The sequence below is a fragment of the Oncorhynchus keta genome, unplaced genomic scaffold (genome assembly GCF_023373465.1).
Source record: "Oncorhynchus keta strain PuntledgeMale-10-30-2019 unplaced genomic scaffold, Oket_V2 Un_contig_14219_pilon_pilon, whole genome shotgun sequence".
Lineage (NCBI taxonomy): Eukaryota > Metazoa > Chordata > Actinopteri > Salmoniformes > Salmonidae > Oncorhynchus > Oncorhynchus keta.
In genome coordinates, this window is record NW_026278610.1 from 19,677 (window position 1) to 47,500 (window position 27,824).

The following is a 27,824-nucleotide window of genomic DNA, read 5'->3' on the forward strand; positions in this document are numbered from 1 at the left end:
GTGATAAACTACCCAGATAGATGGATATGATTGATGACCTCACCACTGATGTCAGAGTGATAAACTACCCAGATAGATGGATATGATTGATGACCTCACCACTGATGTCAGAGTGATAAACTACCCAGATAGATGGATATGATTGATGACCTCACCACTGATGTCAGAGTGATAAACTACCCAGGTAGATGGATATGATTGATGACCTCACCACTGATGTCAGAGTGATAAACTACCCAGATAGATAGATAGTTGAAGTTGGAAGTTCACATACACATTAGCCAAATACATAAACGCAATATTTCACAATTCCTGACATTTATTCCTTGTAAAAATTCCCTGTCTTAGGTCAGTTAGGATGACCACTTCATTTTAAGAATGTGAAGTCGGAATAATGGTAGAGAGAATGATTTATTTCAGATTTTATTTCATTCATCACATTCCCAGTGGGTCAAAAGTTTACATACACTCAATTAGCATTTGGTAGCTGTGCCTTTAAATTGTTTAACTTGGGTCAAACGTTTCGGGTAGCCTTCCACAAGCTTCCAACAATAAGTTGGGTGAATTTTGGCCCATTCCTCCTGACAGAGCTGGTGTAACTGAGTCAGGTTTGTAGGCCTCCTTGCTCGAAAATGCTTTTTCAGTTCTGCCCACAAATGTTCTATAGGATTGAGGTCAGGGCTTTGTGATGGCCATTCCAATACCTTGACTTTGTTGTCATTAAGCCGTTTTGCCACAACTTTGGAAGTATGTTTGGTGTCATTGTCTATTGGAAGACCCATTTGTGACCAAGCTTTAACTTCCTGACTGATGTCTTGAGATGTTGCTTCAATATATCCACATCATTTCCCCTCATGATGCCATCCATTTTGTTTCTGAGGTCTTGGCTGATTTCGTTTGATTTTCCCATGATGTCAAGCAAAGAGGCACTGAGTTTGAAGGTAGGCCTTGAAATACATCCACAGGTACACCTCCAATTGACTCAAATAATGTCAATTAGCCTATCAGAAGCTTCTAAAGCCATGACACCATTTTCTGGAATTTCCCAAGCTGTTTAAAGGCACAGTCAACTTAGTGCATGTCAACTTCTGACCCACTGGAATTGTGATACAGTGAATTATAAGTGAAATAATCTGTCTGTTAAAAATTGTTGGAAAAATAACTTGTGTCATGCACAAAGTAGATGTCCTAACAGACTTGCCAAAACTAGAGTTGAAGACATTTGTGGAGTGGTTGAAAAACAAGTTCATGGACTCCAACCTCAGTGTATGTAAACTAGTTTTAATGGACTCCAACCTCAGTGTATGTAAACTAGTTCTAATGACTCCAACCTCAGTGTATGTAAACTAGTTCTAATGACTCCAACCTAAGTGTCTGTAAACTAGTTCTAATGACTCCAACCTCAGTGTATGTCAACTAGTTTTAATGGACTCCAACCTAAGTGTATGTCAACTAGTTCTAATGACTCCAACCTAAGTGTCTGTAATCTAGTTCTAATGACTCCAACCTCAGTGTATGTAAACTAGTTCTAATGACTCCAACCTAAGTGTCTGTAATCTAGTTTTAATGACTCCAACCTAAGTGTCTGTAATCTAGTTTTAATGACTCCAACCTAAGTGTCTGTAATCTAGTTCTAAATGGACTCCAACCTAAGTGTATGTAAACTAGTTAATGGACTCCAACCTCAGTGTATGTAAACTAGTTAATGGACTCCAACCTCAGTGTATGTAAACTAGTTTTAATGACTCCAACCTCAGTGTATGTAAACTAGTTTTAATGACTCCAACCTCAGTGTATGTAAACTAGTTCTAATGACTCCAACCTCAGTGTATGTAAACTAGTTCTAATGACTCCAACCTCAGTGTATGTAAACTAGTTTTAATGGACTCCAACCTCAGTGTATGTCAACTAGTTTTAATGACTCCAACCTCAGTGTACGTAAACTAGTTCTAATGACTCCAACCTAAGTGTATGTAAACTAGTTCTAATGACTCCAACCTAAGTGTATGTAAACTAGTTCTAATGACTCCAACCTTAGTGTATGTAAACTAGTTCTAATGACTCCAACCTAAGTGTATGTAAACTAGTTCTAATGACTCCAACCTAAGTGTATGTAAACTAGTTCTAATGACTCCAACCTAAGTGTATGTAAACTAGTTCTAATGACTCCAACCTCAGTGTATGTAATCTAGTTTTAATGGACTCCAACCTCAGTGTATGTAAACTAGTTCTAATGACTCCAACCTCAGTGTATGTAAACTAGTTCTAATGACTCCAACCTAAGTGTATGTAAACTAGTTCTAATGACTCCAACCTAAGTGTATGTAAACCAGTTCTAATGACTCCAACCTAAGTGTATGTAAACTAGTTCTAATGACTCCAACCTAAGTGTATGTAAACTAGTTCTAATGACTCCAACCTTAGTGTATGTAAACTAGTTCTAATGACTCCAACCTAAGTGTATGTAAACTAGTTCTAATGACTCCAACCTAAGTGTATGTAAACTAGTTCTAATGACTCCAACCTAAGTGTATGTAAACTAGTTCTAATGACTCCAACCTCAGTGTATGTAAACTAGTTTTAATGACTCCAACCTCAGTGTATGTAAACTAGTTTTAATGGACTCCAACCTCAGTGTATGTAAACTAGTTCTAATGACTCCAACCTAAGTGTATGTAAACTAGTTCTAATGACTCCAACCTAAGTGTATGTAAACTAGTTCTAATGACTCCAACCTAAGTGTCTGTAAACTAGTTCTAATGACTCCAACCTCAGTGTATGTAAACTAGTTCTAATGACTCCAACCTAAGTGTCTGTAATCTAGTTTTAATGACTCCAACCTAAGTGTCTGTAATCTAGTTTTAATGACTCCAACCTAAGTGTCTAATCTAGTTGTAATGACTCCAACCTAAGTGTATGTAAACTAGTTCTAATGACTCCAACCTCAGTGTATGTAAACTAGTTAATGGACTCCAACCTCAGTGTATGTAAACTAGTTTTAATGACTCCAACCTCAGTGTATGTAAACTAGTTCTAATGACTCCAACCTCAGTGTATGTAAACTAGTTCTAATGACTCCAACCTAAGTGTATGTAAACTAGTTCTAATGACTCCAACCTCAGTGTATGTAAACTAGTTTTAATGACTCCAACCTCAGTGTATGTAAACCAGTTCTAATGACTCCAACCTCAGTGTATGTAAACTAGTTCTAATGACTCCAACCTAAGTGCATGTAAACTAGTTCTAATGACTCCAACCTAAGTGTATGTAAACTAGTTTTAATGACTCCAACCTAAGTGTATGTAAACTAGTCCTAATGACTCCAACCTCAGTGTATGTAAACTAGTCCTAATGACTCCAACCTCAGTGTATGTAAACTAGTTTTAATGACTCCAACCTCAGTGTATGTAAACTAGTTTTAATGACTCCAACCTCAGTGTATGTAAACTAGTTCTAATGACTCCAACCTCAGTGTATGTAAACTAGTTCTAATGACTCCAACCTCAGTGTATGTAAACTAGTTCTAATGACTCCAACCTCAGTGTATGTAAACTAGTTTTAATGACTCCAACCTAAGTGTATGTAAACTAGTTTTAATGACTCCAACCTCAGTGTATGTAAACTAGTTTTAATGACTCCAACCTCAGTGTATGTAAACCAGTTCTAATGACTCCAACCTAGTGTATGTAAACTAGTTCTAATGACTCCAACCTAAGTGTATGTAAACTAGTTTTAATGACTCCAACCTCAGTGTATGTAAACTAGTTTTAATGACTCCAACCTCAGTGTATGTAAACTAGTTTTAATGACTCCAACCTCAGTGTATGTAAACTAGTTCTAATGACTCCAACCTCAGTGTATGTAAACTAGTTCTAATGACTCCAACCTCAGTGTATGTAAACTAGTTCTAATGACTCCAACCTCAGTGTATGTAAACTAGTTCTAATGACTCCAACCTCAGTGTATGTAAACTAGTTCTAATGACTCCAACCTCAGTGTATGTAAACTAGTTTTAATGACTCCAACCTCAGTGTATGTAAACTAGTTCTAATGACTCCAACCTAAGTGTATGTAAACTAGTTTAATGACTCCAACCTAAGTGTATGTAAACTAGTTTTAATGACTCCAACCTAAGTGTATGTAAACTAGTTTAATGACTCCAACCTAAGTGTATGTAAACTAGTTTTAATGACTCCAACCTAAGTGTATGTAAACTAGTTTTAATGACTCCAACCTCAGTGTATGTAAACTACTTCTAATGACTCCAACCTAAGTGTATGTAAACTAGTTCTAATGACTCCAACCTCAGTGTATGTAAACTAGTTTTAATGACTCCAACCTCAGTGTATGTAAACTAGTTCTAATGACTCCAACCTCAGTGTATGTAAACTAGTTTTAATGACTCCAACCTCAGTGTATGTAAACTAGTTTTAATGACTCCAACCTAAGTGTATGTAAACTAGTTTTAATGACTCCAACCTCAGTGTATGTAAACTAGTTCTAATGACTCCAACCTCAGTGTATGTAAACTAGTTCTAATGACTCCAACCTCAGTGTATGTAAACTAGTTCTAATGACTCCAACCTCAGTGTATGTAAACTAGTTCTAATGACTCCAACCTCAGTGTATGTAAACTAGTTTTAATGACTCCAACCTCAGTGTATGTAAACTAGTTTTAATGACTCCAACCTCAGTGTATGTAAACTAGTTTTAATGACTCCAACCTCAGTGTATGTAAACTAGTTTTAATGACTCCAACCTCAGTGTATGTAAACTAGTTCTAATGACTCCAACCTCAGTGTATGTAAACTAGTTTTAATGACTCCAACCTCAGTGTATGTAAACTAGTTTTAATGACTCCAACCTCAGTGTATGTAAACTAGTTTTAATGACTCCAACCTCAGTGTATGTAAACTAGTTCTAATGACTCCAACCTCAGTGTATGTAAACTAGTTTTAATGACTCCAACCTCAGTGTATGTAAACTAGTTCTAATGACTCCAACCTAGTGTATGTAAACTAGTTCTAATGACTGACCAACCTCAGTGTATGTAAACTAGTTTTAATGACTCCAACCTCAGTGTATGTAAACTAGTTTTAATGACTCCAACCTCAGTGTATGTAAACTAGTTCTAATGACTCCAACCTCAGTGTATGTAAACTAGTTTTAATGACTCCAACCTCAGTGTATGTAAACTAGTTTTAATGACTCCAACCTCAGTGTATGTAAACTAGTTTTAATGACTCCAACCTCAGTGTATGTAAACTAGTTTTAATGACTCCAACCTCAGTGTATGTAAACTAGTTTTAATGACTCCAACCTCAGTGTATGTAAACTAGTTTTAATGACTCCAACCTCAGTGTATGTAAACTAGTTTTAATGACTCCAACCTCAGTGTATGTAAACTAGTTTTAATGACTCCAACCTCAGTGTATGTAAACTAGTTTTAATGACTCCAACCTCAGTGTATGTAAACTAGTTTTAATGACTCCAACCTCAGTGTATGTAAACTAGTTTTAATGACTCCAACCTCAGTGTATGTAAACTAGTTTTAATGACTCCAACCTCAGTGTATGTAAACTAGTTTTAATGACTCCAACCTCAATGTAAACTAGTTTAATGACTCCAACCTCAGTGTATGTAAACTAGTTCTAATGACTCCAACCTCAGTGTATGTAAACTAGTTCTAATGACTCCAACCTCAGTGTATGTAAACTAGTTTAATGACTCCAACCTCAGTGTATGTAAACTAGTTTTAATGACTCCAACCTCAGTGTATGTAAACTAGTTCTAATGACTCCAACCTCAGTGTATGTAAACTAGTTCTAATGACTCCAACCTCAGTGTATGTAAACTAGTTTAATGACTCCAACCTCAGTGTATGTAAACTAGTTTTAATGACTCCAACCTCAGTGTATGTAAACTAGTTTTAATGACTCCAACCTCAGTGTATGTAAACTAGTTTTAATGACTCCAACCTCAATGTAAACTGACCAACCTCAGTGTATGTAAATGTTTAATGAAACCTCAGTGTATGTAAACTAGTTTTAATGACTCCAACCTCAGTGTATGTAAACTAGTTTTAATGACTCCAACCTCAGTGTATGTAAACTAGTTCTAATGACTCCAACCTCAGTGTATGTAAACTAGTTCTAATGACTCCAACCTCAGTGTATGTAAACTAGTTTTAATGACTCCAACCTCAGTGTATGTAAACTAGTTTTAATGACTCCAACCTCAGTGTATGTAAACTAGTTTTAATGACTCCAACCTCAGTGTGTATGTAAACTAGTTCTAATGACTCCAACCTCAGTGTATGTAAACTAGTTTTAATGACTCCAACCTCAGTGTATGTAAACTAGTTTTAATGACTCCAACCTCAGTGTATGTAAACTAGTTCTAATGACTCCAACCTCAGTGTATGTAAACTAGTTTTAATGACTCCAACCTCAGTGTATGTGTAAACTAGTGTATGTAAAAGTTTTAATGACTCCAACCTCAGTGTATGTAAACTAGTTTTAATGACTCCAACCTCAGTGTATGTAAACTAGTTTTAATGACTCCAACCTCAGTGTATGTAAACTAGTTTTAATGACTCCAACCTAAGTGTATGTAAACTAGTTTTAATGACTCCAACCTCAGTGTATGTAAACTAGTTTAATGACTCCAACCTCAGTGTATGTAAACTAGTTTTAATGACTCCAACCTCAGTGTATGTAAACTAGTTTTAATGACTCCAACCTCAGTGTATGTAAACTAGTTCTAATGACTCCAACCTCAGTGTATGTAAACTAGTTTAATGACTCCAACCTCAGTGTATGTCAACTAGTTTTAATGACTCCAACCTCAGTGTATGTAAACTAGTTTTAATGACTCCAACCTCAGTGTATGTAAACTAGTTTTAATGACTCCAACCTCAGTGTATGTAAACTAGTTTTAATGACTCCAACCTCAGTGTATGTAAACTAGTTTTAATGACTCCAACCTCAGTGTATGTAAACTAGTTTTAATGACTCCAACCTCAGTGTATGTAAACTAGTTTTAATGACTCCAACCTCAGTGTATGTAAACTAGTTTTAATGACTCCAACCTAAGTGTATGTAAACTAGTTTTAATGACTCCAACCTAAGTGTATGTAAACTGTCTGTAATCTAGTTTTAATGACTCCAACCTCAGTGTATGTAAACTAGTTTAATGACTCCAACCTCAGTGTATGTAAACTAGTTTTAATGACTCCAACCTCAGTGTATGTAAACTAGTTTTAATGACTCCAACCTAAGTGTATGTAAACTAGTTTTAATGACTCCAACCTCAGTGTATGTAAACTAGTTCTAATGACTCCAACCTCAGTGTATGTAAACTAGTTTAATGACTCCAACCTCAGTGTATGTAAACTAGTTCTAATGACTCCAACCTCAGTGTATGTAAACTAGTTTAATGACTCCAACCTAAGTGTATGTAAACTAGTTTAATGACTCCAACCTCAGTGTATGTAAACTAGTTTAATGACTCCAACCTCAGTGTATGTAAACTAGTTTAATGACTCCAACCTCAGTGTATGTAAACTAGTTCTAATGACTCCAACCTCAGTGTATGTAAACTAGTTTTAATGACTCCAACCTAAGTGTATGTAAACTAGTTTTAATGACTCCAACCTCAGTGTATGTAAACTAGTTTTAATGACTCCAACCTAAGTGTATGTAAACTAGTTTTAATGACTCCAACCTAAGTGTATGTAAACTAGTTTTAATGACTCCAACCTCAGTGTATGTAAACTAGTTTTAATGACTCCAACCTAAGTGTATGTAAACTAGTTTTAATGACTCCAACCTAAGTGTATGTAAATGTAAACTAGTTCTAATGACTCCAACCTAAGTGTATGTAAACTAGTTTTAATGGACTCCAACCTAAGTGTATGTAAACTAGTTTTAATGACTCCAACCTAAGTGTATGTAAACTAGTTTTAATGACTCCAACCTCAGTGTATGTAAACTAGTTTTAATGACTCCAACCTAGTGTATGTAAACTAGTTCTAATGACTCCAACCTCAGTGTATGTAAACTAGTTTTAATGACTCCAACCTCAGTGTATGTAAACTAGTTCTAATGACTCCAACCTAAGTGTATGTAAACTAGTTCTAATGACTCCAACCTCAGTGTATGTAAACTAGTTTTAATGACTCCAACCTCAGTGTATGTAAACTAGTTTTAATGACTCCAACCTCAGTGTATGTAAACTAGTTTTAATGACTCCAACCTCAGTGTATGTAAACTAGTTTTAATGACTCCAACCTCAGTGTATGTAAACTAGTTTTAATGACTCCAACCTCAGTGTATGTAAACTAGTTTTAATGACTCCAACCTCAGTGTCTGTAAACTAGTTTTAATGGACTCCAACCTCAGTGTATGTAAACTAGTTTAATGACTCCAACCTCAGTGTATGTAAACTAGTTTTAATGACTCCAACCTCAGTGTATGTAAACTAGTTTTAATGACTCCAACCTCAGTGTATGTAAACTAGTTTTAATGACTCCAACCTCAGTGTATGTAAACTAGTTTTAATGACTCCAACCTCAGTGTATGTAAACTAGTTTTAATGACTCCAACCTCAGTGTATGTAAACTAGTGTTTTAATGACTCCAACCTCAGTGTATGTAAACTAGTTTTAATGACTCCAACCTCAGTGTATGTAAACTAGTTTTAATGACTCCAACCTCAGTGTATGTAAACTAGTTTTAATGACTCCAACCTCAGTGTATGTAAACTAGTTTTAATGACTCCAACCTCAGTGTATGTAAACTAGTTTTAATGACTCCAACCTCAGTGTGTAAACTGTTTTAAACTCCAACCTCAGTGTATGTAAACTAGTTTTAATGACTCCAACCTCAGTGTATGTAAACTAGTTTTAATGACTCCAACCTCAGTGTATGTAAACTAGTTTTAATGACTCCAACCTCAGTGTATGTAAACTAGTTTAATGACTCCAACCTCAGTGTATGTAAACTAGTTTTAATGACTCCAACCTCAGTGTATGTAAACTAGTTTTAATGACTCCAACCTCAGTGTATGTAAACTAGTTTTAATGACTCCAACCTCTGTGTATGTAAACTAGTTTTAATGACTCCAACCTCAGTGTATGTAAACTAGTTTTAATGACTCCAACCTCAGTGTATGTAAACTAGTTCTAATGACTCCAACCTAAGTGTGTAAACTAGTTCTAATGACTCCAACCTAAGTGTATGTAAACTAGTTCTAATGACTCCAACCTCAGTGTATGTAAACTAGTTCTAATGACTCCAACCTCAGTGTATGTAAACTAGTTTAATGACTCCAACCTCAGTGTATGTAAACTAGTTTTAATGACTCCAACCTCAGTGTATGTAAACTAGTTTTAATGACTCCAACCTCAGTGTATGTAAACTAGTTTTAATGACTCCAACCTCAGTGTATGTAAACTAGTTTTAATGACTCCAACCTCAGTGTATGTAAACTAGTTTAATGACTCCAACCTCAGTGTATGTAAACTAGTTTTAATGACTCCAACCTCAGTGTATGTAAACTAGTTCTAATGACTCCAACCTCAGTGTATGTAAACTAGTTTTAATGACTCCAACCTCCAACCTCAGTGTATGTAAACTAGTTTTAATGACTCCAACCTAAGTGTATGTAAACTAGTTTTAATGACTCCAACCTCAGTGTATGTAAACTAGTTTTAATGACTCCAACCTCAGTGTATGTAAACTAGTTTTAATGACTCCAACCTCAGTGTATGTAAACTAGTTTTAATGACTCCAACCTCAGTGTATGTAAACTAGTTTTAATGACTCCAACCTCAGTGTATGTAAACTAGTTTTAATGACTCCAACCTCAGTGTATGTAAACTAGTTTTAATGACTCCAACCTCAGTGTATGTAAACTAGTTTTAATGACTCCAACCTCAGTGTATGTAAACTAGTTTTAATGACTCCAACCTCAGTGTATGTAAACTAGTTTTAATGACTCCAACCTCAGTGTATGTAAACTAGTTTTAATGACTCCAACCTCAGTGTATGTAAACTAGTTTTAATGACTCCAACCTAAGTGTATGTAAACTAGTTTTAATGACTCCAACCTCAGTGTATGTAAACTAGTTTTAATGACTCCAACCTAAGTGTATGTAAACTAGTTTTAATGACTCCAACCTCAGTGTATGTAAACTAGTTTTAATGACTCCAACCTCAGTGTATGTAAACTAGTTTTAATGACTCCAACCTCAGTGTATGTAAACTAGTTTTAATGACTCCAACCTCAGTGTATGTAAACTAGTTTTAATGACTCCAACCTCAGTGTATGTAAACTAGTTTTAATGACTCCAACCTCAGTGTATGTAAACTAGTTTTAATGACTCCAACCTCAGTGTATGTAAACTAGTTTTAATGACTCCAACCTCAGTGTATGTAAACTAGTTTTAATGACTCCAACCTCAGTGTATGTAAACTAGTTTTAATGACTCCAACCTCAGTGTATGTAAACTAGTTTTAATGACTCCAACCTCAGTGTATGTAAACTAGTTTTAATGACTCCAACCTCAGTGTATGTAAACTAGTTTTAATGACTCCAACCTCAGTGTATGTAAACTAGTTTTAATGACTCCAACCTCAGTGTATGTAAACTAGTTTTAATGACTCCAACCTCAGTGTATGTAAACTAGTTTTAATGGACTCCAACCTCAGTGTATGTAAACTAGTTTTAATGACTCCAACCTCAGTGTATGTAAACTAGTTTTAATGACTCCAACCTCAGTGTATGTAAACTAGTTTTAATGACTCCAACCTCAGTGTATGTAAACTAGTTTTAATGACTCCAACCTCAGTGTATGTAAACTAGTTTTAATGACTCCAACCTCAGTGTATGTAAACTAGTTTTAATGACTCCAACCTCAGTGTATGTAAACTAGTTTTAATGACTCCAACCTCAGTGTATGTAAACTAGTTTTAATGACTCCAACCTCAGTGTATGTAAACTAGTTTTAATGACTCCAACCTCAGTGTATGTAAACTAGTTTTAATGACTCCAACCTCAGTGTATGTAAACTAGTTTTAATGACTCCAACCTCAGTGTATGTATGTTTTAAACTAGTTTTAATGACTCCAACCTCAGTGTATGTAAACTAGTTTTAATGACTCCAACCTCAGTGTATGTAAACTAGTTTTAATGACTCCAACCTCAGTGTATGTAAACTAGTTTTAATGACTCCAACCTCAGTGTATGTAAACTAGTTTTAATGACTCCAACCTCAGTGTATGTAAACTAGTTTTAATGACTCCAACCTCAGTGTATGTAAACTAGTTCTAATGACTCCAACCTCAGTGTATGTAAACTAGTTTTAATGACTCCAACCTCAGTGTATGTAAACTAGTTTTAATGACTCCAACCTAAGTGTATGTAAACTAGTTTTAATGACTCCAACCTCAGTGTATGTAAACTAGTTTTAATGACTCCAACCTCAGTGTATGTAAACTAGTTTTAATGACTCCAACCTCAGTGTATGTAAACTAGTTTTAATGACTCCAACCTCAGTGTATGTAAACTAGTTTTAATGACTCCAACCTCAGTGTATGTAAACTAGTTTTAATGACTCCAACCTCAGTGTATGTAAACTAGTTTTAATGACTCCAACCTCAGTGTATGTAAACTAGTTTTAATGACTCCAACCTCAGTGTATGTAAACTAGTTTTAATGACTCCAACCTCAGTGTATGTAAACTAGTTTAATGACTCCAACCTCAGTGTCTGTAAACTAGTTTTAATGACTCCAACCTCAGTGTATGTAAACTAGTTTTAATGACTCCAACCTCAGTGTATGTAAACTAGTTTTAATGACTCCAACCTCAGTGTATGTAAACTAGTTTTAATGACTCCAACCTCAGTGTATGTAAACTAGTTTTAATGACTCCAACCTCAGTGTATGTAAACTAGTTTTAATGACTCCAACCTCAGTGTATGTAATGTTTTAATGAACTAGTGTCTGTAATCTAGTTCTAATGACTCCAACCTCAGTGTATGTAAACTAGTTTTAATGACTCCAACCTCAGTGTATGTAAACTAGTTCTAATGGACTCCAACCTCAGTGTATGTAAACTAGTTTTAATGACTCCAACCTCAGTGTATGTAAACTAGTTTTAATGACTCCAACCTCAGTGTATGTAAACTAGTTTTAATGACTCCAACCTCAGTGTCTGTAAACTAGTTTAATGACTCCAACCTCAGTGTATGTAAACTAGTTTTAATGGACTCCAACCTCAGTGTATGTAAACTAGTTTTAATGACTCCAACCTCAGTGTATGTAAACTAGTTCTAATGACTCCAACCTCAGTGTATGTAAACTAGTTCTAATGACTCCAACCTCAGTGTATGTAAACTAGTTCTAATGACTCCAACCTCAGTGTATGTAAACTAGTTCTAATGACTCCAACCTAAGTGTATGTAAACTAGTTCTAATGACTCCAACCTAAGTGTATGTAAACTAGTTTTAATGACTCCAACCTCAGTGTATGTAAACTAGTTTTAATGACTCCAACCTCAGTGTATGTAAACTAGTTCTAATGACTCCAACCTCAGTGTATGTAAACTAGTTCTAATGACTCCAACCTCAGTGTATGTAAACTAGTTCTAATGACTCCAACCTAAGTGTATGTAAACTAGTTCTAATGACTCCAACCTCAGTGTATGTAAACTAGTTTTAATGACTCCAACCTCAGTGTATGTAAACTAGTTTTAATGACTCCAACCTCAGTGTATGTAAACTAGTTCTAATGACTCCAACCTCAGTGTATGTCAACTAGTTTTAATGGACTCCAACCTCAGTGTATGTAAACTAGTTCTAATGACTCCAACCTCAGTGTATGTAAACTAGTTCTAATGACTCCAACCTCAGTGTATGTCAACTAGTTTTAATGACTCCAACCTCAGTGTATGTAAACTAGTTCTAATGACTCCAACCAACAACTAGTTTTAATGGACTGTCAGTGTAAACTAGTTTTAATGGACTCCAACCTCAGTGTATGTAAACTAGTTCTAATGACTCCAACCTCAGTGTATGTAAACTAGTTCTAATGACTCCAACCTCAGTGTATGTAAACTAGTTTTAATGACTCCAACCTCAGTGTATGTAAACTAGTTTTAATGACTCCAACCTCAGTGTATGTAAACTAGTTCTAATGGACTCCAACCTCAGTGTATGTAAACTAGTTCTAATGACTCCAACCTCAGTGTAAACTAGTTTTAATGGACTCCAACCTCAGTGTATGTAAACTAGTTCTAATGACTCCAACCTCAGTGTATGTAAACTAGTTCTAATGACTCCAACCTCAGTGTATGTAAACTAGTTTTAATGGACTCCAACCTCAGTGTATGTAAACTAGTTCTAATGGACTCCAACCTCAGTGTATGTAAACTAGTTCTAATGGACTCCAACCTCAGTGTATGTAAACTAGTTCTAATGACTCCAACCTCAGTGTATGTAAACTAGTTCTAATGACTCCAACCTCAGTGTATGTAAACTAGTTCTAATGACTCCAACCTCAGTGTATGTAAACTAGTTCTAATGACTCCAACCTAAGTGTATGTAAACTAGTTCTAATGACTCCAACCTCAGTGTATGTAAACTAGTTTTAATGACTCCAACCTCAGTGTATGTAAACTAGTTTTAATGACTCCAACCTCAGTGTATGTAAACTAGTTTTAATGGACTCCAACCTCAGTGTATGTCAACTAGTTTTAATGACTCCAACCTAAGTGTATGTAAACTAGTTTTAATGGACTCCAACCTCAGTGTATGTAAACTAGTTCTAATGGACTCCAACCTCAGTGTATGTAAACTAGTTCTAATGGACTCCAACCTCAGTGTATGTAAACTAGTTCTAATGACTCCAACCTAAGTGTATGTAAACTAGTTCTAATGACTCCAACCTCAGTGTATGTAAACTAGTTCTAATGACTCCAACCTCAGTGTATGTAAACTAGTTCTAATGACTCCAACCTCAGTGTATGTAAACTAGTTCTAATGACTCCAACCTCAGTGTATGTAAACTAGTTCTAATGACTCCAACCTCAGTGTATGTAAACTAGTTCTAATGACTCCAACCTCAGTGTATGTAAACTAGTTCTAATGACTCCAACCTAAGTGTATGTAAACTAGTTCTAATGACTCCAACCTAAGTGTATGTAAACTAGTTCTAATGACTCCAACCTTAGTGTATGTAAACTAGTTCTAATGACTCCAACCTAAGTGTATGTAAACTAGTTCTAATGACTCCAACCTAAGTGTATGTAAACTAGTTTTAATGACTCCAACCTCAGTGTATGTAAACTAGTTCTAATGACTCCAACCTCAGTGTATGTAAACTAGTTCTAATGACTCCAACCTCAGTGTATGTAAACTAGTTCTAATGACTCCAACCTAAGTGTATGTAAACTAGTTCTAATGACTCCAACCTAGTGTATGTAAACTAGTTCTAATGACTCCAACCTAAGTGTATGTAAACTAGTTCTAATGACTCCAACCTAGTGTATGTAAACTAGTTCTAATGACTCCAACCTAAGTGTATGTAAACTAGTTTTAATGACTCCAACCTAAGTGTATGTAAACTAGTTCTAATGACTCCAACCTAAGTGTATGTAAACTAGTTCTAATGACTCCAACCTAAGTGTATGTAAACTAGTTCTAATGACTCCAACCTAAGTGTATGTAAACTAGTTCTAATGACTCCAACCTAAGTGTATGTAAACTAGTTTTAAAGACTCCAACCTCAGTGTATGTCAACTAGTTCTAATGACTCCAACCTCAGTGTATGTCAACTCGTTCTAATGACTCCAACCTCAGTGTATGTCAACTAGTTCTAATGACTCCAACCTTAGTGTATGTAAACTAGTTCTAATGACTCCAACCTCAGTGTATGTCAACTAGTTCTAATGACTCCAACCTTAGTGTATGTAAACTTCCCACTTCAACTGTAGATATGATCGATGACCTCACCACTTTGTTGTCAGAGTGAGTGATGAACTCCCGGAGCTGTCTGACAGTGGCCAGCCGGCGGTCCCTGTCCTCCTCACGGGACACACGGCGCAGGAGGTTGGACAGGCGAGACTCATCAGAGTGAGACATCCCTCTGTCTGTAAGGGGGGGCAGAGAGATGGATGGAAAAAACAGGAAAAAAGGGAGAGGGGGCGGGATGTAAAGAGAGATGGAGAAAGAGATTGAAAGAGGGGAATGGAGAGATAAAATGGTGATCAGAAATAGAATTCAGTAATTTTGCCATTTTATGTAAGAGAGCCAAGTAGTGATTTCCAAACCCATCCTCAGAACCCCAAGACGCTCCAGGGATTTGATCTATTCCACAGCACCCGATTCAACTGGTCAACTAATCATCAAGACCTTGACTAGGTGAATCGGGTGTATTAAGACTGGGGAGAGGTCTGGCGACAGCCCCCCGGGGGGGAGAGGTCTGGCGACAGCCCCCCGGGGGGGAGAGGTCTGGCGACAGCCCCCCGGGGGGAGAGGTCTGACGACAGCCCCCCGGGGGGAGAGGTCTGACGACAGCCCCCCGGGGGGAGAGGTCTGACGACAGCCCCCCGGGGGGAGAGGTCTGACGACAGCCCCCCGGGGGGAGAGGTCTGACGACAGCCCCCCGGGGGGAGAGGTCTGACGACAGCCCCCCGGGGGGAGAGGTCTGACGACAGCCCCCCGGGGGGAGAGGTCTGACGACAGCCCCCCGGGGGGAGAGGTCTGACGACAGCCCCCGGGGGGAAGAGGTCTGACGACAGCCCCCGGAGGGAAGAGGTCTGACGACAGCCCCCGGAGGGAGAGGTCTGACGACAGCCCCCGGGGGGAGAGGTCTGACGACAGCCCCCGGAGGGAGAGGTCTGACGACAGCCCCCGGAGGGAGAGGTCTGACGACAGCCCCCGGAGGGAGAGGTCTGACGACAGCCCCCGGGGGGGAGAGGTCTGACGACAGCCCCCGGAGGGAGAGGTCTGACGACAGCCCCCGGGGGGAGAGGTCTGACGACAGCCCCCGGAGGGAGAGGTCTGACGACAGCCCCCGGAGGGAGAGGTCTGACGACAGCCCCCGGAGGGAGAGGTCTGGCGGCAGCCCCCGGGGGGAGAGGTCTGGCGGCAGCCCCCGGGGGGAGAGGTCTGACGACAGCCCCCAAGGAGAGAGGTCTGACGGCAGCCCCCAAGGAGAGAGGTCTGACGGCAGCCCCCAAGGAGAGAGGTCTGGCGACAGCCCCTGGTGTAGTCTAAATACTCACCGTGGGATTTCCTCATGTCCTTAGAAGCTAAAGCACGGTTTCCATGCTGCTGAAAAGTGGTCAAATCGGCGGTCGCATCGTTGATCCTCAACTCTTGCCCCAACGACTTCCAACCAAAAGTATCATCACTGAACCCTCCTGCAGCTTCATATCCTCCTGGAGGGGGTGGAGAGAGAGGAGGAGGAGAGGGTGGAGAGAGAGGAGGAGAGGAGAGGAGGGGTGGAGAGAGAGAGAGAGAGAGGGAGAGGAGGAGGAGAGGAGGGGGTGGAGACAGAGAGAGAGAGAGAGGAGGAGAGGAGCAGTTTAGCACAGATCTATACAGCTATCTGACTAAACTACTCTTCCCCCCCTTAGCTAACACACAGGTGGCAGGAGCGCAGCAGATGGCTAATTAGCACAGGTGGTCAAGCTCGGTCTTCCGCCAGTTTTCCTTTGACAAGCGTTGTAATATGGAGATATGGCCGTGAGGGAACACTAACCCCACGTAGTAGTAGTATAGAGAGAATAGGGTGCCATTGGGTCCTGGTCTAAAGTAGGGCACTACATAGGGAATAGGGTGCCATTGGGTCCTGGTCTAAAGTAGGGCACTACATAGGGAATAGGGTGCCATTGGGTCCTGGTCTAAAGTAGTGCACTACATAGGGAACCATTTGAGACAGACTTCTCTTCCACGAGGGCAGATATCTGTGGGGGAACCCGGGGATTCACGGGGCTTTCCCTCTTCCAGATGCCTGGGACAGATACGACACCACAGAGACCAGAAGTCTCTTTCTCTTCCACAGAAACATTAAGCCGACGCGAGTCTGAGGACCCAGGAAGGAAAGAGGGAGAGAAGCTGGATGACTCCTAAAAAGACACCACTACCAGTTTATAAGGCATTTAACACAGAACACACAGGGGTTGTCCACAGTTCAATGACATGATGACTACAGGTTCACCTCTGGACAATGTGACCACAACAATAAATAGACTGATACAAAGAGGGCCCTGGTCTAAAGCAGCGACCTGTATATCAAATCACATGTGAATACAACAGTGTAGACCTCACAGTGAAATGCTGCCTGACAAGCCCTTAACCAACAGTGTAGACCTCACAGTGAAATGCTGACTGACAAGCCCTTAACCAACAGTGTAGACCTCACAGTGAAATGCTGACTGACAAGCCCTTAACCAACAGTGTAACCTGACTGACAAGCCCTTAACCAACAGTGTAGACCTCACAGTGAAATGCTGACTGACAAGCCCTTAACCAACAGTGTAGACCTCACAGTGAAATGCTGACTGACAAGCCCTTAACCAACAGTGTAGACCTCACAGTGAAATGCTGACTGACAAGCCCTTAACCAACAGTGTAGACCTCACAGTGAAATGCTGACTGACAAGCCCTTAACCAACAGTGTAGACCTCACAGTGAAATGCTGACTGACAAGCCCTTAACCAACAGTGTAGACCTCACAGTGAAATGCTGACTGACAAGCCCTTAACCAACAGTGTAGTGAAATGCTGACTGACAAGCCCTTAACCAACAGTGTAGACCTCACAGTGAAATGCTGACTGACAAGCCCTTAACCAACAGTGTAGACCTCACAGTGAAATGCTGACTGACAAGCCCTTAACCAACAGTGTAGACCTCACAGTGAAATGCTGACTGACAAGCCCTTAACCAACAGTGTAGACCTCACAGTGAAATGCTGACTGACAAGCCCTTAACCAACAGTGTAGACCTCACAGTGAAACTGACTGACAAGCCCTTAACCAACAGTGACCTCACAGTGAAATGCTGACTGACAAGCCCTTAACCAACAGTGTAGACCTCACAGTGAAATGCTGACTGACAAGCCCTTAACCAACAGTGTAGACCTCACAGTGAAATGCTGACTGACAAGCCCTTAACCAACAGTGTAGACCTCACAGTGAAATGCTGACTGACAAGCCCTTAACCAACAGTGTAGACCTCACAGTGAAATGCTGACTGACAAGCCCTTAACCAACAGTGTAGACCAACAGTGTAGACCTCACAGTGAAATGCTTAACTTACAAGCCCTTAACCAACAGTGTAGACCTCACAGTGAAATGCTGACTTACAAGCCCTTAACCAACAGTGTAGACCTCACAGTGAAATGCTGACTGACAAGCCCTTAACCAACAGTGTAGACCTCACAGTGAAATGCTGCCTGACAAGCCCTTAACCAACAGTGTAGACCTCACAGTGAAATGCTGACTGACAAGCCCTTAACCAACAGTGTAGACCTCACAGTGAAATGCTAACTTACAAGCCCTTAACCAACAGTGTAGACCTCACAGTGAAATGCTGACTGACAAGCCCTTAACCAACAGTGTAGACAGTGAAATGCTGACTGACAAGCCCTTAACCAACAGTGTAGACCTCACAGTGAAATGCTGACTGACAAGCCCTTAACCAACAGTGTAGACCTCACAGTGAAATGCTGACTGACAAGCCCTTAACCAACAGTGTAGACCTCACAGTGAAATGCTGACTGACAAGCCCTTAACCAACAGTGTAGACCTCACAGTGAAATGCTGACTGACAAGCCCTTAACCAACAGTGTAGACCTCACAGTGAAATGCTTAACTTACAAGCCCTTAACCAACAGTGTAGACCTCACAGTGAAATGCTGACTGACAAGCCCTTAACCAACAGTGTAGACCTCACAGTGAAATGCTGACTGACAAGCCCTTAACCAACAGTGTAGACCTCACAGTGAAATGCTGACTGACAAGCCCTTAACCAACAGTGTAGACCTTACAGTGAAATGCAGTGTAGACCTCACAGTGAAATGCTGACTGACAAGCCCTTAACCAACAGTGTAGACCTCACAGTGAAATGCTGACTGACAAGCCCTCACAATGCTTAACTTACAAGCCCTTAACCAACAGTGTAGACCTCACAGTGAAATGCTGACTGACAAGCCCTTAACCAACAGTGTAGACCTCACAGTGAAATGCTGACTGACAAGCCCTTAACCAACAGTGTAGACCTCACAGTGAAATGCTGCCTGACAAGCCCTTAACCAACAGTGTAGACCTCACAGTGAAATGCTAACTGACAAGCCCTTAACCAACAGTGTAGACCTCACAGTGAAATGTACAAGCCCTTAACCAACAGTGTAGACCTCACAGTGAAATGCTGACTGACAAGCCCTTAACCAACAGTGTAGACCTCACAGTGAAATGCTAACTTACAAGCCCTTAACCAACAGTGTAGACCTCACAGTGAAATGCTGACTGACAAGCCCTTAACCCAGTGTAACCAACAGTGTAGACAAGCCCTTAACCAACAGTGTAGACCTCACAGTGAAATGCTGACTTACAAGCCCTTAACCAACAGTGTAGACCTCACAGTGAAATGCTGACTGACAAGCCCTTAACCAACAGTGTAGACCTCACAGTGAAATGCTGACTGACAAGCCCTTAACCAACAGTGTAGACCTCACAGTGAAATGCTGACTGACAAGCCCTTAACCAACAGTGTAGACCTCACAGTGAAATACAGTGAAATGCTAACTGACAAGCCCTTAACCAACAGTGTAGACCTCACAGTGAAATGCTGACTTACAAGCCCTTAACCAACAGTGTAGACCTCACAGTGAAATGCTGACTGACAAGCCCTTAACCAACAGTGTAGACCTCACAGTGAAATGCTTAACTTACAAGCCCTTAACCAACAGTGTAGACCTCACAGTGAAATGCTGACTGACAAGCCCTTAACCAACAGTGTAGACCTCACAGTGAAATGCTGACTGACAAGCCCTTAACCAACAGTGTAGACCTCACAGTGAAATGCTGACTGACAAGCCCTTAACCAACAGTGTAGACCTCACAGTGAAATGCTAACTGACAAGCCCTTAACCAACAGTGTAGACCTCACAGTGAAATGCTAACTTACAAGCCCTTAACCAACAGTGTAGACCTCACAGTGAAATGCTGACTGACAAGCCCTTAACCAACAGTGTAGACCTCACAGTGAAATGCTGACTGACAAGCCCTTAACCAACAGTGTAGACCTCACAGTGAAATGCTGACTGACAAGCCCTTAACCAACAGTGTAGACCTCACAGTGAAATGCTGACTGACAAGCCCTTAACCAACAGTGTAGCCAGTGAAATGCTTGACAAGCCCTTAACCAACAGTGTAGACCTCACAGTGAAATGCTGACTGACAAGCCCTTAACCAACAGTGTAGACCTCACAGTGAAATGCTTAACTTACAAGCCCTTAACCAACAGTGTAGACCTCACAGTGAAATGCTAACTTGACAAGCCCTTAACCAACAGTGTAGACCTCACAGTGAAATGCTGACTTACAAGCCCTTAACCAACAGTGTAGAACAGTGTGTAGACCTTAACCAACAGTGAAATGCTAACTTACAAGCCCTTAACCAACAGTGTAGACCTCACAGTGAAATGCTGACTGACAAGCCCTTAACCAACAGTGTAGACCTCACAGTGAAATGCTGACTTACAAGCCCTTAACCAACAGTGTAGACCTCACAGTGAAATGCTGACTGACAAGCCCTTAACCAACAGTGTAGACCTCACAGTGAAATGCTGACTTACAAGCCCTTAACCAACAGTGTAGACCTCACAGTGAAATGCTGACTGACAAGCCCTTAACCAACAGTGTAGACCTCACAGTGAAATGCTGACTGACAAGCCCTTAACCAACAGTGTAGACCTCACAGTGAAATGCTGACTGACAAGCCCTTAACCAACAGTGTAGACCTCACAGTGAAATGCTGACTGACAAGCCCTTAACCAACAGTGTAGACCTCACAGTGAAATGCTAACTTACAAGCCCTTAACCAACAGTGTAGACCTCACAGTGAAATGCTGACTGACAAGCCCTTAACCAACAGTGTAGACCTCACAGTGAAATGCTGACTGACAAGCCCTTAACCAACAGTGTAGACCTCACAGTGAAATGCTTACTTACAAGCCCTTAACCAACAGTGTAGACCTCACAGTGAAATGCTGACTGACAAGCCCTTAACCAACAGTGTAGACCTCACAGTGAAATGCAGTGTGACTTACAAGCCCTTAACCAACAGTGTAGACCTCACAGTGAAATGCTGTTACAAGCCCTTAACCAACAGTGTAGACCTCACAGTGAAATGCTGACTGACAAGCCCTTAACCAACAGTGTAGACCTCACAGTGAAATGCTGACTTACAAGCCCTTAACCAACAGTGTAGACCTCACAGTGAAATGCTGACTGACAAGCCCTTAACCAACAGTGTAGACCTCACAGTGAAATGCTGACTGACAAGCCCTTAACCAACAGTGTAGACCTCACAGTGAAATGCTAACTTACAAGCCCTTAACCAACAGTGTAGACCTCACAGTGGCTACTACAATACATAACCAACAGTGTAGACCTCACAGTGAAAGTAACTTACAAGCCCTTAACCAACAGTGTAGACCTCACAGTGAAATGCTAACTTACAAGCCCTTAACCAACAGTGTAGACCTCACAGTGAAATGCTTAACTTACAAGCCCTTAACCAACAGTGTAGACCTCACAGTGAAATGCTGACTTACAAGCCCTTAACCAACAGTGTAGACCTCACAGTGAAATGCTAACTTACAAGCCCTTAACCAACAGTGTAGACCTCACAGTGAAATGCTTAACTTACAAGCCCTTAACCAACAGTGTAGACCTCACAGTGAAATGCTAACTTACAAGCCCTTAACCAACAGTGTAGACCTCACAGTGAAATGCTTAACTTACAAGCCCTTAACCAACAGTGTAGACCTCACAGTGAAATGCTGACTTACAAGCCCTTAACCAACAGTGTAGACCTCACAGTGAAATGCTAACTTACAAGCCCTTAACCAACAGTGTAGACCTCACAGTGAAATGCTAACTTACAAGCCCTTAACCAACAGTGTAGACCTCACAGTGAAATGCTGACTTACAACCAGGCCTTAACCAACAGTGTAGACCTTACAGTGAAAGCACCCCTGACTTACAAGCCCTTAACCAACAGTGTAGACCTCACAGTGAAATGCTGACTTACAAGCCCTTAACCAACAGTGTAGACCTTAGAGTGAAATGCTGACTGACAAGCCCTTAACCAACAGTGTAGACCTCACAGTGAAATGCTGACTGACAAGCCCTTAACCAACAGTGTAGACCTTACAGTGAAGCCTGGTCTCATGTAGTGCTAACCTGACCCCATAACAACCCAAGCCTGGTCTCAGATCTGTTTGTGCTGTCTTGCCAACTAGCTCCTATGGTCTTTGTCACTTGTTGTCCCTTGGCACGACGGCACAAACAGATCCAGGATCAGGCTACTAATAATACACAGCACCCCTGCCTGGGTCGGCAGGCCTGAACCAGGCTACTATAATACACAGTACCCCTGCCTGGGTCGGCAGGCCTGAACCAGGCTACTATAATACACAGCACCCCTGCCTGGGTCGGCAGGCCTGAACCAGGCTACTATGATACACAGCACCCCTGCCTGGGTCGGCAGGCCTGAACCAGGCTACTATGATACACAGCACCCCTGCCTAGGTCGGCAGGCCTGAACCAGGCTACTATAATACACAGCACCCCTGCCTGGGTCGGCAGGCCTGAACCAGGCTACTATAATACACAGCACCCCTGCCTAGGTCGGCAGGCCTGAACCAGGCTACTATGATACACAGCACCCCTGCCTGGGTCGGCAGGCCTGAACCAGGCTACTATAATACACAGCACCCCTGCCTGGGTCGGCAGGCCTGAACCAGGCTACTATAATACACAGCACCCCTGCCTGGGTCGGCAGGCCTGAACCAGGCTACTATGATACACAGCACCCCTGCCTGGGTCGGCAGGCCTGAACCAGGCTACTATAATACACAGCACCCCTGCCTGGGTCGGCAGGCCTGAACCAGGCTACTATGATACACAGCACCCCTGCCTGGGTCGGCAGGCCTGAACCAGGCTACTATAATACACAGCACCCCTGCCTGGGTCGGCAGGCCTGAACCAGGCTACTATGATACACAGCACCCCTGCCTGGGTCGGCAGGCCTGAACCAGGCTACTATAATACACAGCACCCCTGCCTGGGTCGGCAGGCCTGAACCAGGCTACTATAATACACAGCACCCCTGCCTGGGTCGGCAGGCCTGAACCAGGCTACTATAATACACAGCACCCCTGCCTGGGTCAGCAGGCCTGAACCAGGCTACTATAATAGACAGCACCCCTGCCTGGGTCGGCAGGCCTGAACCAGGCTACTATGATACACAGCACCCCTGCCTGGGTCGGCAGGCCTGTTACGAATCCCCTTTTACTCTTTAGAGCAATGGGTAGCAGGTCTGCCTACAGTGAGACTCGCAAGGGGCGTAACAGTCGTAGCTCACTTAAATCACTACAGCAACATGCTGCAGACAGGCAGTTGCACCCAACACCAGCCCACACCCATCCCCAGCCCACTCACACCCCAACATGTTGCAGACAGGCCGTAGCACCCACCCCCAGCCCACTCACACCCCAACATGCTGCAGACAGGCAGTAGCACCCATCCCCAGCCCCCACCACACCCCAACATGCTGCAGACAGGCCGTAGCACCCACCCCCAGCCCACACCCATCCCACTCACACCCCAACATGCTGCAGACAGGCCGTAGCACCCAACACCAGCCCACACCCACCCCAACATGCTGCAGACAGGCAGTAGCACCCAACACCAGCCCACTCACACCCCAACATGCTACAGACAGGCCGTAGCACCCAACACCAGCCCACACCCACCCCAACATGCTGCAGACAGGCAGTAGCACCCAACACCAGCCCACTCACACCCCAACATGCTGCAGACAGGCAGTAGCACCCAACACCAGCCCACTCACACCCCAACATGCTGCAGACAGGCAGTAGCACCCAACACCAGCCCACTCACACCCCAACATGCTGCAGACAGGCAGTAGCACCCAACACCAGCCCACACCCCAACATGCTGCAGACAGGCAGTAGCACCCAACACCAGCCCACTCACACCCCAACATGCTGCAGACAGGCAGTAGCACCCAACACCAGCCCACTCCCACCCCAACATGCTGCAGACAGGCAGTAGCACCCAACACCAGCCCACTCACACCCCAACATGCTGCAGACAGTAGACAGTAAAACCCACCCCCTTCGTCCAGTGTGTCTGCGGTGTCTGGGAAGGCATCATTCTGTAGGAGAGGTGGGGAGACAGGCCGGTCCGAGGTTGCTACTCCCACTGCTGTTGGGTCGTATACAGCTGCTGCAGCTGGACCCAGGTCTCTGGTGGCGATGCACTTCACACCGTCCTGGCTAGCTGCTGACACGCTGTCGCCTCTGAAGCCGGAGGACAGAGAGCAGACAAACGGGGCAAGACACAAACACAGTCAGTGAAATCCCCCAGGGAAGACAGTCAGGGCAACTTGTACTTGATCGATGCTAAATGACTGTGGTTCATCATTTTTTACATTTTATTTAACGAGGCAAATCAGTTTAGAACAAATTCTTAATTATAATGACGGCCTACCGGGAACTGCCTTGTTTAGGGGCAGAAGGCCAGGTTTTTACATTGTCAGCTTGGGGATACACTCCCTACAGTTTGACAATCTCACCCCAATCTGGTTTAGACGTCTAGGATTTAACAACTGGATACATGGATTGAGAAATGATTCTAGCTCATTTACAGCTCTGTAGAATAGTTTCTTTAAGACTATGAGCAATTGTCTGAACAGAACCGTCAAATGGAGGGAGGTGGAGGTCTCAACCACCTCCCACTCTTTGATCAGGAACTGATTAACTTGCATAACGCACTTTATTGATGTCCCTGTGCAATTCAACCCGCTGACAGCATTGCTACATCGCTTTCGTTTACCGGTCAAGGGTGGTACCGCGCAAAACTAGTACAACTAGCAGGTTAGCAATCAGTTAGCAAGCGTTAAAAACCCCAGTAAGCTAGTTAGTTAGCGCCCTTCTGCCTAGTTACTGTTTGAGCAATAACTAGGTAGCCAATATCAACTGTCAAGCCGAGGTTATCTGGCTAATCATTGTTGCCCAGGTAACGTTACACGAGACGGCAGGAAAGACGACCGTTGGCCACTGATGGCCAACCGTTCTCTGTAGCCAACTAGAAAGACAACGTTTCCACACTTTTACGTTGCCATTTGATGTCAAATCAGTTTACTGTTCCGGATACCGAGTTATCAAAAAGCACAACCAACCAACGACTGGTAATTGTAGCTATCTATCTACACCAGCTCCGGGGACAAAAGGTGAAGAAAGTTACAACCTAGCTGACGAACACTAGCCATAGTTAGCTGCTAGTTAGCTCGTTGGCTAACATCATATGCTGCCACGATGTGCGCTTTGAGTTAATTAACTAGCTGGCTACCAAGTGAAGGTAACATGTCATCTCAGTGACAATGAATATGGGCTAATAATAGTTATAACAACTAGCCATACCTAGCTAACACCACTTCCACTGTTACCGAAATAGCTTCCAATCATTGCCTTCTCTGACCAGGTTAGCTAGCTAGCCATGTATACCTAAACACGAGGAAAGCATAGCAATGCGGCAGGTTGTTTTTGAGTCAGAATAAAATGCGCAAAGTGTCGGTTTGCCTTGATAGCTAGTTTGGATAACGTTATCAAGCTTTTGAGCGTTAGCTTACTTGTTTGCTGGCTAGCTACTGTTATCGAGCCATTTCCTAAGGTGTGGGAACCAAAGTGTCCGACTGGCCAGCTAAATAAAGAAGCCGAGGTTAAAGGCCCCGCGGATCCCCGTTCTCTCTTAGACCGTCTCCCCCCGTGGCGCGATTACCAACCTGGGCTGCCAATCATTCCAGTTTCGCTGCAGTTTGTGGGCGCTGCTAAGCCGAAACCCAAGGGCTTTACGGCTCATTACCTTTGCGAGAACAGCATGACCTGCTCTCAACGGGATTAAATTCCGTGAACAAGCGTATTTGCTCGCTGTTTATTTTATGTCCATTAATGGACCCTCTACAGCTATCGGTGTGCGTTATGTTTTGTGTCGGGTCCGGCCTCCTTTCTATTTTTTTCCTCCTTTATTTTTTGTCTCCCACTCCTTCTTCTATTCTTGATGAAAGAGCCACTGGCCCCTTCTCTTTATCACAGCGCCATCTGCCGGACTTTATAACGACCATAGCAAGGAGCTGTGACTGCAACAGAATAGGTTTGATCAAATAACCCAGAGATTTTACCTAGCTAACTTCACTGACCCTCAACAACAACAAAAAACATACAAAATATATACACCGATGTTCATGTTCTCTTCTTCTTCTCAATCTCCTCTGCAGCTAGTTGTTTGCGACAGCATCAGGAGCAGGGGTGAGGAGAGAGAGCATGCATGCAGCAACAGAGGATGTAATGTAAAGATGAGCAGGATTCAAAGTATTATGGTGTGTGTAGTAGTGCAAACTTCAATGGGTTTTTTTTTCATAAAATGTTCATATAGCACAAATAAAAACACACACACACACAGCACACACACACTATATACAACAATTGATTCCCATTCACACACACATACACATGTGTACACCTGTCTTTTTCCTGAAATATGAAACTGATTCCCATATGAAACTGTAAGCTGACAACAGCTGACAAATGAACAACAGGGTGTACAAAAGCCCCTCCCTCTTTTAGAGAGGCTGAAAGACAAATGAAACTGACAAAAGCTGCAACAGCTGACAAATGAACAACAGGGTAGGACAAAAGCCCCTCCTCTACTTTAGAGAGGCTGTAACAGCTGACAAATGAACAACAGGGTAGGACAAAAGCCCCTCCCTCTACTGTAGAGAAGCTACATAATTGTCTCTTCTGTAGATGTTATAACCATGTATTGCTACCACTGTGTCTTCAAAGGAATGATGTAAGTGAGTTTCAGATATACATTTATTAATGTTAACTTTTAATAGCAAGTTATCAAATTTCATGAACCTCATTTCTTAGGCTACGTATGTTAATGTGGCCTATTTTACCTTGCGACATGGGGACGTGCATTATCATGCTGAAACATGAGGTGATGGCGGCGGATGAATGGCACGAAAATGGACCTAGGATCTCTGTGCATTCAATTTGCCAACGATAAAATGCAATGTGTTCGTTGCCCGTAGCTTATGCCTCCCCATACCATTACCCCATACCATAACCCCATACCATTACCCCACCGACACCATGGAGAACTCTGTTCACAACGTTGACATCAGCAAACCGCTCGCCCACACGACACCACCATACACACTGTCTGCCATCTGCCCCGTACAGCTGAACCTGGGATTCATCCGTGCAGAGCACATTTCTCCAGCGTGCCCACTGAAGTCCATTACAACGGCCCAGGTGGCTGGTAAAATTGTATAATCCAGTTCATACATTTGAATATAAAAAAATAATTGTATCAAACAAAACTATGCTACATTTTTATCTCTGGGACCCTCAGGATGACAAATCAGAGCAAGGTCATTGACTGCACGTACACGATTTACCTTCAGAGGTGAATGTATCGAACCAGTTGTCGTGATAAAA

At 42.0% G+C, this 27,824-nt stretch overlaps 1 protein-coding gene and 1 long non-coding RNA gene across 3 annotated transcripts in view; both read right to left on the reverse strand.

The window, feature by feature from the left end:
- LOC127918441 (serine/threonine-protein kinase SMG1-like) overlaps nt 1-26,364 on the reverse strand; it is a gene marked incomplete at its 3' end in the record, with an annotated part of 43,531 nt that extends 17,167 nt beyond the window's left edge. The window contains exons 1-4 of the mRNA XM_052501715.1: nt 26,105-26,364; nt 24,433-24,620; nt 16,289-16,444; nt 15,015-15,151 (exon numbers count right to left, since the gene is read on the reverse strand). Coding sequence (XP_052357675.1) covers nt 15,015-15,151; nt 16,289-16,444; nt 24,433-24,620; nt 26,105-26,181 — 558 coding nt within the window. The remainder of the gene's footprint in view (nt 1-15,014; nt 15,152-16,288; nt 16,445-24,432; nt 24,621-26,104) is intronic.
- Nucleotides 1,427-2,839, reverse strand: LOC127918440 (uncharacterized). 2 transcript variants are annotated; one of them, XR_008099958.1, is made up of 3 exons: nt 2,771-2,839; nt 1,543-1,577; nt 1,427-1,472 (listed from the first exon to the last, which is right to left on the reverse strand). It is a non-coding gene; the product is annotated as an uncharacterized LOC127918440 (long non-coding RNA). The 2 variants fall into 2 exon arrangements; XR_008099959.1 differs by lacking the exon at nt 1,543-1,577 and adding an exon at nt 1,578-1,612.
- Nucleotides 26,365-27,824: the final 1,460 nt, after the last annotated feature.